The sequence below is a fragment of the Hipposideros armiger genome, unplaced genomic scaffold, assembly GCF_001890085.2.
Source record: "Hipposideros armiger isolate ML-2016 unplaced genomic scaffold, ASM189008v1 scaffold_52, whole genome shotgun sequence".
NCBI lineage: Eukaryota > Metazoa > Chordata > Mammalia > Chiroptera > Hipposideridae > Hipposideros > Hipposideros armiger.
Genome location: NW_017731402.1, coordinates 2,342,281 through 2,354,896, shown reverse-complemented (window position 1 = coordinate 2,354,896; position 12,616 = coordinate 2,342,281). Strand labels below are relative to the sequence as shown.

General features: G+C 34.2%; 1 protein-coding gene across 1 annotated transcript in view; it reads right to left on the bottom strand.

The window, feature by feature from the left end:
* WDR7 (WD repeat domain 7) overlaps positions 1–12,616 on the bottom strand; it is a 320,651-nt gene that overhangs the window by 138,844 nt on the left and 169,191 nt on the right. Inside the window, exon 21 of the mRNA XM_019640631.1 lies at positions 1,912–2,133. Within this exon, the coding sequence (XP_019496176.1) occupies positions 1,912–2,133 (222 nt within the window). The remainder of the gene's footprint in view (positions 1–1,911; positions 2,134–12,616) is intronic.

The following is a 12,616-nucleotide window of genomic DNA, read 5'->3' as shown; positions in this document are numbered from 1 at the left end:
AAAATTGCAGAGAAACAGCCTTTATATTCACTTTCCTTGCAGAAAAGTATAAAATATAAGAAAACACTATTTAGGAATTATACAAAACATATTGGACTAAATTAGTGGTTGTCAAAATAAGTAACCCCCTTCATGTGGGAATATCTTAAGACTTCTCACAGACTAGATCTAAAAGCACAAAGAGTTTTAAAAAAACAGTGAATTTAAAGGAACTAATTTCTGGATGCTAAATATGCAAATAACCACCTTCCCTAAAACTTTGAGGGTTGAAATTATCTCTCCTCAAGGAAAATTATCAAAGAGGTAAGATTTCTGACTTTTAAAGGAAAGTCTGTCATGTATTTTTAAGAAATGGATGATAATGGATATCAAGTAATTATGGGAAATATTCTACTGAATATATTAGAAAGAACAACCATAGTTCACTTTTAAATGTCAATATTCACAATATCCTCAAAAGGCATGAGTTTTCAGGTCACAGCAGCTTGAGTTCAAACTAAGGTTTACCACTTTTTGGCTGAGTCACTTTGAAGAAATCTTATTTTCTATTTTGAGGATCAAATGAGGGGCTACAAAAGGAAGTGCTTTTTAAATTACAAAGTGATAGCACAGGTTCGTCATTAAGCCCTTCGCAACTAGGAACAACTGAACAGTAGCAATTCTGCATAATGGTCCAAAACATGAGCTCTGGAACCAAAAGATGGCGCTGAGACAAACACTGCCATTTCCTAGAGGTCTGATCTCAGCCAGGTTAACTAAATGTTTCTGTGTCCCACTAGCCTAGGTGTATAATGAAGATAACTGTGATACCCACTTTATAGGGCTACTATGTGGATTAAGTGAGTTAATACATGTAAAGAGCTTAAAATTGTGCTCAAAAGAATTGGTTGCTTTGTTATTGCTGCTGGTGGTATTGTTATTATTACCCTCTGATTCTCAGTGTAAAAGAGAGATGAAGAGATTGCCAACATGAATAAATATGTTGCTTACAAGACAACACAAGGAGAAGGGCAGCTAAGTCTGTAACAGGGCTTTAATAATAAAAGTCATTAATGTAGCTCCTTGGTTTCACAGCAAAAGTAAGTGACAGTGATCCAGTGAAGTTCTCTGCTGTCATAACTACCAAAGTAACATCTCTTTTTCCTTTGCTTAAAGGCCAAAAACCTAAAAGAACACATTGCAATTTGCTCTACAAAGAATATCTTGTGATGTACTCAGTAGGATTATTTGGTCCTTAAGATGACAGAATGCTAGAAATGATTCTGCAATATGGCAGGAACATTTTGACCTCACATAAAAGAATTCTAACACCGAAGTACCAAAAGACATCATTATAAAATACTTGTACCTATTATTAACATACCAACCACAGAACCGAAGCAATATGACATAGCCCTTTGAGCTATGATTGTAATTTTTTCGTCATTTAAAAACTGTTATTGGAATATTTTTTAAATTAGAAGTAATTCATAACTCCTCATTCATGCTCTTTAAAATGTGTATATTTTAAAGAAAAATTTGGCGTTCCACCTCTACCCCTGACTTATCAAATAACATTGAAGACAAGTTGCATAATTTTTCGGAAATTATTTTATAAGTTAAAAGTTTTAACTTAAAGCTAGATTTCATAAATTCTGAATAAAATCTTGACCCAAATGTGAAAACGCAAAGCTCAAAAATGTGTTAGTTTCAGAAAAGCATTTAAAAGACCACATTTTAACTTTTAAAAAGAAGTTCGGGTAACTATAACATAGTTATAGGGTAATGTGTCAAACCGATTCTACTGCTTTCTAATAATCATTTAAGCATTCTATTTGAGTTAGGACTCAGGATATGTTCAATATTCTTAGATTTTTGTTAACAATATGTATTGAGAAGCAATAAATCAGCATTAGGAATTTTAAAACTTACAAGTATGTCTGGCCAGTGAGTAGTTGGATCCACCGCTAGTCAAACCAAATCCCTCAGGAATTTGACTAGAGCTTCGAGGTCTGGTCAACAGTTTAGGAGGTTCAATTTCAGCACCAAATTCAGCTCCTATTACTCCTAGTAAAACTATAGCAGTAGCTTGTTTCCGTCTTTCCTCGTACGATGTGGAAATTTTTTTCATTTGTGGGACAGTTGATAAGCAACCTGAAAATCAAAACATAAGATCATAAATTAAAAGACTATCAATATAAAAAAGACATATGATTAGAAAACATTCCAGATTGCTCTTTCAGGAAAGAATAGTCATTTCAACAAATGGCACGGGGACAACTGGTTATCCACATGCGAAGAAAAGAATTTGGGCTTCTTCCTCTCACCATGCAAATAAATAAAATCAAAATGAATCCTAGCCCTAAATATTGGGTTGTCAGAAAAATCATGACATATTTTTTCTGTGTTTTTCATTGCAAAACTGCATCATGACTTTTCTGACAACCCAATAGAAGAGCTAAAACTAAAGAACTTGCAGAAGAAAACAGACATATGTTTTTATGATCTTTGGTTAGGCAATGATTTCTTAGACATGATACCAAAAGCACAAATAATTTAAAAATATTTTTTAATTAGACTTCATCAATATTAAAAATTTGCACTTCAAATGACAGTATCAACACACAGACTTAGAGAAAATATTGTCAATCATACATCAATAAGGGATTGCATCCAGAATATATCTCTCACAACTCAATATTAAGAAAACCCAGCTTTTAAAATGGGCAATTTGAATAGATATTTCTTCAAAGATATATGAATGGCCAGTATGCACATTAAAAGATGCTCAACATCATTGGTCATTAGGAAAATGTAAATCAAAACCACAATGAGATACCACTTCATGTTCACTGGAGTGGTTGTAATAAAAAGGACAGACCATAAATAACGTGATTTTGAGGTTGTATGGAAATTGAAACCCTTGTGCATTGCTGGAGGAAATGTAAAATGGTATCACTACTTTGGAAAATAGCTTGGCAATTCCTCAAAAATGTAAACATAGAGTTACCACATGGCCCAGCAATTCTACTCCTGGGTATCTACCCAAGAGAAATGAAAACAAAAGTCCACACAAAGACTTTACCTGAATGTTCACAACAGCATTGTTTGTAATAGCCAAGAAGTGGAAAAAAGGTCAAATGTCCATCAACTGATGAATGGATAAACAAAATGTTTATCCGTATATCCGTAAAATAAAATATTGATCATCAATAAAAACTAATAAAGTACTAATACTACTGCAAGATAGATAACCTTGAACACATTATGCTAAGGGAAAGGTCCTCACAGAGCACCACATATTGTATGAGTCCATTTGCATGAAACATCCAGAACAGGCAAATCTATAGAGATAGAAAGTAGGCTAGTGATTGCCTAGAGCTAGGCCAGAGGTGAAACGGTCAATGGTGGCTTATGAGTACTAGATTTTTGAGATGATGAAAATGTTCGAAAATTAGGTTATGGTTATATCGGCACAATTCCAAATATACTAAGAATCAGTGAATTCTACATTTTAAAAGGGTAGATTTTATGAAATACAAATTATAACTCAATAAATCTCTTTTAACAAAAGACTGCTCATTAAACTCATTTATTAATTTGCTCACTAATTTAATAAATATTTATTGAACATCTACTTTGGGCCAGAGAATTGCAAACATAAAAATAAATAGTCCAGGCTCTCAAGATGTTCGGTAGTACATGAAAAAAAGAGCACCTGTTCTTAAATCCTGAATTGAAGACTCGAAGGATAAGTAGAAGTTTGCCAGACAGTAAGAGGGGTGGGCAATATGAGAAGGCAAAGGGTGAGTATTTCATCTGGATGGACCAGAATGCAGAAGCACACCTGGCATTGGCAGAAGTACTTATAACCAGGACAAAGCTCAACAGAATTTCATATTCATCATGATAATGGAAAACAACTTTAAATCTTTATTAAAGTATCAATACATAGGAGGTAATTAGAGGAACTACACGCCTAACACATAACACTGCTTCAAGTTTCTTTCCCCAACCTTTCTCTCAGTAAGGCATACACTTCACTAGCTCTCCCCAAATTCTAAGACTTAGTCCTTTGCTCAGTCTTACCTGCTTTCTAGTTCTGCTCCTTTCTATAAATGGTCTACCTTTCATTTTTTTGCTTGATATTTATTATGTGATTTATAAGCATCCACAGAATTACACAGAGAATATATAAAGAATATCATGCTATACATGCACACAATCAACTTTATATGATCTTAATGTTTTTCTGTAGGTGATGAGTTTCAGATTTTTAAAAGTAATTAACTAATGTGGACATAACTAAAGTCTACTACGGATTGCGTCTTGACTTCACTTCTCCTTCCTCATGCCCCAGATATCACCAAGACCTTGACCTTATCAAATGTTTTCTATCTATTATATAACTATACCAATGTTACCTGAAATGTTATATTTTTTCTGACCTTGAACTATGCTTGCATTCCTGGGATAAACTCTGGATGAAATGATGAGTGGATGGATGAAAGGATGAATAGATGGATGTTGATCAATTAAGCGATAGGTAAGTATGTAGACAGATAAACAGACCAATACATAGACCCTGATCTAAATCTGCTAATAGTTTTTACATTTATGTCCATAGGTGAGATTGGACTACAATTGTCTTTTCATATACTATTCTTGTTGGGTCTTAGTGGCAACATAATACAAGCTCAAAAACTGAGTTATGTAACTTTCTCTCCCCAATTTTTTGAAAACAGTTATAGGATTTCTTGAAGTTTGATGAAAATTTTCCTGTAAAATTATCAGGGCCTGTGTCTCAGAACACTCCTCCCCTGGAGCCAGAAGGCAGGGATGAAGGTGTCTGGGAGGAGCAGGGTGGAGAAAGAAATATTTTAAATTATGAATTCATTTTAATAGTTTATTATTTCATTTGATTTTCTATTTCTTCCAGAGTCACTTCTGACGGCTAATAGTTTTAAAATAATTATATATTTCATCCAAGTTTAAAAATTTATATTGGTATGAAGTTATTTATAATATTCTTTATGATTTAACAACCTCAATTTATCAGGGGCTATATAACCCCCCTTACATGTAGTTTATTTGTGCCTTCTCTAATATTATTTTTTACGCCTTTCTTGGTCAGTTTTGCTAGAAATATATTTTTCAGATTTTCCACACACACACACACACACACACAAAAGAAACTTTGGTTTTGTTCTTATTGTTTCATTGCTCTCTGTTTCACTAATTTTTGCTGTTATTTGTCCTGTTGCTTCTTCCGCTTTAAGGTTTTCTATTCTCTTTGTTTTGTTTCTAGGTTCTTAGGTTGAACACAATTCACTTATTATTTGCTGTTATGCTGAACATTGCCGGTCACATAGTTAACACCATTTTCCTCTTCTTTTTTAATAATACCACCTCGATTTTAACTGAGTAGCAATGTACTCCGATCCTTTCAGTGTCCTTCCAGAAACTGAGGAAGCCAAAGCCTAGTTGCTGGCTTGTGGCTTATTCACGACATATTTTAAGTCTTCTTTGCTCATAAGAGCCAAACGCCCGCTTCTGGAAAGCATCCAATGGTTTCAGCCCAGATCACTGCATTTCTAGTCCATTACTTGTCCACAGAGATAACGGTCTTTCCTGAGCCTAGTTATGTCGCTTTGATTTTCTATTTGTATATTTTATCCATCAGAGCTATATCTTTGGTACAGAGGGATTTAAAAAGTGAACTTCTGGAGACATCTTGATTGGAGGTCAGTGCTCTGCCCCTAATATTAATCCATCCAGCTTTTCTGGCCTCGTTCAGTACATTGCTCTATACATTAATTGAACCAATATTAAAAAGGGCTCTCAGAATTCAGTATGCCAACAAAGAAATGAGCAGTAGGGGCCTCTGAATACTTTTAGATGCTTTGTTTTATTTTGTCTCCTCATTCTTTTGCTCTGTCACTCTATGTTGTTGTAGGTCAGACAGTCGAAAAGCAACAGGCAAGCTACAGCAGCACCAAACCATGAGGTCTTTGTATGGCAAGCTGAAGAACGTGTAACCTCTGGTGAACGGGAAGCCATTGAACAATTCTGTATAAGGTGGTGACATCAGATTCATTCATTGTTAGAAAAGATCGCGTGACAGTGGCAGTATGGAAGGTACATTGTGAGGTCAAACAAGGCAGGATCGAGTGGATCAAAAGACAACTTGTGCGATGATCCAGTGGAAAATAGTGAGTCCCGGTGATGATAGAAGGTCATTCATTCCACCAGTCATTCAGCAGGTAAAAACTGAACATCTAGTGTACACATGGCGTTATGCTAATATGATTTAATATGAATTAATTGGGATGAGAAAAGCAAAGCCCTGTCCTTATTGAACTTAAAGACTACTAAGCAGAAATTAGAAATGTAAAGGTTACAAAATCAATGAGAACTTTATAGACTGAGAGAACAGTATGTTTAAGACTCTAAAGCATGAAGGAATTTGTTGATTTCTATTTCAAGGATAAGTAATTGAGCTGGAACTCTATAAGCCAAGAGGAGAAGGGTAGAAAATGAGGCAAGAGAGGGCCAAGTTATAGATGGTTCTATTGGTCATATTCATATTTCAATTAGTACCCTTTGAACATGGGAAGATACTCAACATAGGGTTTAAGCCACAGAGTACATTTAGGGCTTTAGAAAACCACTCAGAGTTGGATGAAGAATGCTGGAACTGAGGTGATGAGTTAGGAGGCTACTGTACAAATCCAAGCGAGCGATGTAAGCTGGTTTGGTGTTGGGATGTTAAACAGGAGATACGCAGAAGTGAAAAGCTTTAAGATCCACAGTGAGGTCTGTGCAGTGGATGGCAGCACTGCAGGAAGATTTCAGATGTCCTGCCCTGAATTCCTTTAAAAATCCTAATTAACTGAAACAAAAGTAAAACAAAACAAAACCCTTGCAAGAGAGGTAGGTATGGCCTTTCCAGGAGCTGAATTAAAAAAACCTGTAGAGCACAAAGCTTTTAAGTATACGCTTTATTAATTCCATTTATTTAGCTGTAATGAGGCAGAGTAGAATGTGGGCAAGAAGACCTAGTTGAGTCTAAGAAATGGAAATGGTAGGATATTATAAAGATTTTAAGAGTTGGAAAGGAATAACTGAGTAAGGAAGTGGTATAAAGTACTGAAGGAAACATGGGGGGTCGGTTTTCTAGAAAACTAAGATGGCCACATCAAAGACTAGTTACTGTTTACTTGGATTCCAAGAAAAGTTTGGTACAATTGAGTCAAGATGTGTTGTTGTTGCAGCTAGTTTCTTAGCTTCTGTAAGTCACACTGTATTGTTTTTAAAAAAGTTAGTTCTAGAATTTTGCCATTAGTTTTTAGACAGTGTATAGAAAGACAAAATCTAAGATGAGTCCACAGGGAATAGATTTATCTTTAAAAATGTTCTAATTCTTTTGTATGTTTGTTATTACTCATTTTCCTAATTTAGTTTTGTACATTATATTTCAAATCACATGCAGGCTGCTTTATAATGATGTTCCTCTAATGTTATAAAATTACCTTATAACTTCCAGGGTTAGTATGTCATATTTTATAACTTAACATTTCTTATAAACAGCCTCAATGAAAATATTTGAAGATATTTAGGTAACATAAGAAATATCTTCTCATCTGATACCATAGTAGGCATTTCTGTCTTTTTTTGTGGATTTTTCTAGTTTTTTAAAGACAAAGAAAAATGTTAGCAAACATATTCATATGTACATGTGATTATAGATTCAAAGTATGACACTGATTTGTGATAGTTTATAGTAACTAAAGGGGGAAACAAAACCCTAAAAGCTTAACCATACTAGGAAGAAAAAAAATCAATAATCACTGCCTGTGTATTTAGAAGGATGAAAATGGACCCGAATTCTGGGCAAAGTGATATTTAACAGTTTGATAATCTATATCTCAGAACATGCATTTAAAACCAACTTTATTTATGTACAAGAACAGACACAAGGCAGACGAGCTCTGTGCGAGACTGCATCTAGATTCACGTAGTATTTATTTTATCCTTTACATAGTATTCTTGAAACAGGAAGCAGGCCAGCTCCCCTCCCCCAGGCCTCAGCAAGAGCACGCGCCATAACAATAGTTCAAAGGAAAGCTCTATTCTGCAGTTGCACTGATTGTTCTGTCAGCTGACCTCTGCAGAAGGGAATTGCTAACCGCTGCCTTGCTCCTTAGCTGACAAATGAATGATCGCAGCTCCATCTATTTTCACTATGGCTGCCTCTAGCCCAGGTGCTCAGACAGAGAGCCCGGTGTGACATCTTAGATCAAGATGAATTGGCACAAACTCCTGATCCAAGATTGTTTTATACCATTTAATTTAGTTTCTTCCCCTGCTTGGATGAGCACAGCTCTGGTTATGGATTTCTATTCTAATGTACTGAAGCAGGCCCTGAAAGGAGCCAATGAAGCAGCTGCTGGAGCAAGGGACTGCAGGGATACTGATCAATAGGCAAGGCATTGACCCCAGCCGTTCAGCCTCTGCAACGGCCACGGCTTGAAGGGGGAGGGGGCACAGGCGCACACATGGGCTGCTTCCAGGAGGAAATTAAACAACGGGGGCTTTTGGAGAGCTCCGCCTCTGCCCTGGTCCCCCACCTTCTCTCAGTTCCTTTTGTTTAATTACCTCAATCTTGTCTTAACACCCACTCCTCACGAAAGAATTAAGACTTTAGGGAAGTTTTAATAATGTGCTTCAAGGCGGCCATTTGTAAATTGTATCCTTAAGCTAACAGAAAGAATCTTAACAGGTGCCCTCTGCTAAGTGGCCAAAATATGAAATCTTAATTAGCTGTCAAGTACATCGCTTGGTGTAATTTAAAGTTTGGCGTGTGGACAGGCTCAAAAGAACGCTGTCCAACTGGCGATGAATACTACTGATGCTGAAATTCTATGGTCTGTAATTTTTATCAGTACTCATCTCTGAAAAGGTAGCTCTTTGTTATCAAGGAGAGAAGTGAGAACAAGAAAAGGTCCCCCCAAAAGAGGCACAGACTGATTAGAGACTGTGTAAGCCAGAGATGCCCATCCATACTACAATTCTAACCATAACATCAATTTCTGATTCTTTAAATTTTTTTCATATTTGGAAATATTTAAATGATTGGCTTTGCCTGTGTTTTCTCTTAAATACAAGAAGTACACAATTAGCTGCAATGTTTTCCTATAAATAAGTTGACAACCAAAATGGGAGATTTTGAGATATTAAAAATAAAACAATTCTGTAAAAGTAGACCTTTCTACAGTTTCATTTGTCTCATGAAAATTTGGTATTTTTTCACAGAGACATGCCTCCATTTAATCATGCTAAAGGGTGACATGGAGATCCATTTTCTTGACAGGACGGTTGATCACCCTATCACAGTAAGAAAATTAATACCTTCAAACTAGCCCTGTGTGGAAAACAGAAGCTACGTGCAATAGTCATGGACATAAATGTTCTACGTTTTACATTGCACACAGAATATTTGTTCTGTGTGAAAATATGTCTACTCGTTATTGGGTTACTTTAAAACAATATATGAGGCTTTGATTTTATTAAAACAAGCATTTAATGCATGCTCTGTTCCTCAAAAGTACATAATTGTCTTTATAGTTAGCATAATTGACTCTAGATTTACACGGACAGGAGTAAACACTTTAGTTACAGCTTAACTAGAACACAGGTAAAATATTTGAGAAGTTTAAGCTATTTAAAGGACTGTGAGATATTGATTACTTCATTTAAAAAGCAGTCAGAGAGTGCAACCAAGAGGTCAAGATAAATTTAACAGTTTGAAGCACTTTACTAAATAACTCTAAAGATCATGTTAATTGGCTTTGTGCAGTTCCAGGGTAAAATTAATTTTATCCTAGCTTACAATAAAAGGATTAAAAGACATATTAAGTTCTTGAGTTTTAACTGGAATAGGAATCAATGGATTTGAATTAAGGCTAAAGGAGGTTTTACGAGAGATGGACTACCAGCAGATACTTTATATCTGCTATTAGCCAAATATTGATGGAGCTCTGTTATTGTATTAGGTATTAAAACCTTGGATAAGAAGAAACCGCCAATTTACTACTCTGAGAATATACTTTAAGAACTGTGTGAAATTTGACCTGGAAAAATTGTTTTTAAAATTTTGATTCTTTGTTTTTAGATTATCAGAATGCTTTCTATAGTTGACATATATGTTGTAATACAGTAAAATCTTGGATTGCAAGTAACTTGGTTTGCGAGTGTTCCGCAAGATGAGCAAACATTTCTAATACATTTTAACGTGGTAAATGAGCGATGTCTTGCACTATGAGTAGTTTGTTTCCAGAACGAATTATGCTTGCAACCCAAGGTATTACTGTATGTAAAATTTTAGTAAAAAGTAAGGAAATGATGTGGTTAAATTCAATCACATTGATGTCAAGTTTACATTTATAACATTTAAAACTATATCACAAACATATCATTAGGGTTTTTTAAATGAAAATATTACATTCAAATTGGTTTTAGCATACCAATTTTATGCCAGAAATTTCTGGCACATGATAGAATCCGAGTGACATTTACAACAATATAAATAGTTTCTGAAATTGATATAAATTCTAATATGTCCTAAAACATGACTTTGAAAATTCAGAAATGTTTTTCTGAATTTTTATTTAGTCACGATAAGTAAAAATAAAAAATGTAATGTTTTGTTTATTCTTTCATTATTTAATAATGTTTTAGAATTACATGTATAGAAAAATAAATTGCTTTTACTGTGCACTGACTAGCAGAGCAAAAAATGCAATTTGTATTTAATAAGGAACTGTATATGAATGATAGGAAAATGTAAGTTGCAAGATCTCACAGCAGAAAACTAATGGGCGGCAGGTGGAGACTATTTAAAATAATAATTTGGATTAAGCTAGAAAATAGTTTCTATTGTGGTTCTTTACAACTTTATTTGCAAGAAAGTGTACTTGCTAATATTAGGTTTTGATGAACTATTAAAGAACCGAAGTAAATTTAGCAAAGCCAACTTTATTAATATTGGCAATCTGGAGGACAAGAGGACTTTCGGAATAAGACACACGATTTACCAGTTACAATGTCTGCAGACAGAATAGTCTTGCCATATACATCATTCAAAGCTCTACAAACGTAAGTCAATAAGAGTACAAAAGATTTCTTTCTATTTTCAGACTAGTAAAATAGTCTTCCAAATTTTCAGTTTTATCTATTTTGCTTTTTTCAGCCCCAAAGACATTTGAAAGTGATGTGGCATTATCAACCGCTACTATGGAAAGAATACATGATTGTATATTAAGTAAAGATGAATTTAAAATAGTACATGACAGTGAAATATGTCAAATGAAAATATATTAAAAGCCAAAGGGATTAGGTAAAATTGGTTACACAGTAGTCACAGATATGTAAAGTACAGCATAGAGAATACAGTCAATAATGTCACAACAACTATCTATAGTGCCAGGGGTATACTAGACTAATTGGGGGGATCACTGCATAAATTATATAAATGTCTAACCACTATGCTGTACACCTGAAACCAAAATACTGAATGTCAACTGTAACCAAAAAAAAAATACTTAAAAAAAGAAAACATATTTTAATACATTTCTGAACATAAACAGAAGTATCTGAAAAAACTTAGATCTTTAAAACTGAGTTGTGTTCTAATTGCTTTCTAGATGTACTTTAATCAAAATAACTTCAACTTTTTCTTGAGTGATTACGATCTAAATTGATGTGCCTGGTTGCCTAATAGAATCTTAACAATTTATTTTTAGGATATGCCTTTTTAATAATCATTATATGGTACTAATCAAATATGTTAACTTTGTATATACATTCACACATCAGGTATATATAATTATACTATGTACACAGATAAGTATATAATATTCTTAGTTAGGGTACCAAGACATGAAACCTAGGTGAGCTAGAACTATATTTTTGAGATTTTAAAGTGTGTTATCTATGTTTTTAAATCATAATGAAAAAAATTTGGCCCTCAGTGGAGCTGACAGTGTAAGTAAATTGTTTCCACATATGTTTGGCCCAAACATTTTCCAAACCTACTTGCTATTTTTAGGGTTGCTTACGAGTGATAAAGTACAATGCTATAAAAATATCAAATTTTACCAGATACATAACAGTAATCTTCAAAATAAGCTTTGTTAACATTTAAAAAGAAGCAAAAATCTTTTCATATTAATTCATTTTTAAAACAATTTGGTTTTAAAATATTCTACTAATTAAATTTCAGTTATCCAATATATACCAGTTCTTAGTCAAATATTTCAACGATGAATTTGTTAAATAGGACACAAAAAGGCATAGATTGGTGGCAATCAATGTGAAAAACGACTCAAAGGCTTCGCTCTCCTTGGTGGTGAATATGGGTTTCATTAGCTCATACGGAGATGCCATTGTAAATGTATGTACTTAAGTTCCTTCTCTTAAGTCAAGTGCTTTCATAGGAATGTTATGTATTATTTTCACTGATGGCATAATTTACAATTTGCTAAAAATATGGCAAATACATTTTTATAATATGGAAAAAATTAAAATTGTTGGTGGTTATATAGCCATGTATGTTTCTACCTGTACACCTCAAGTC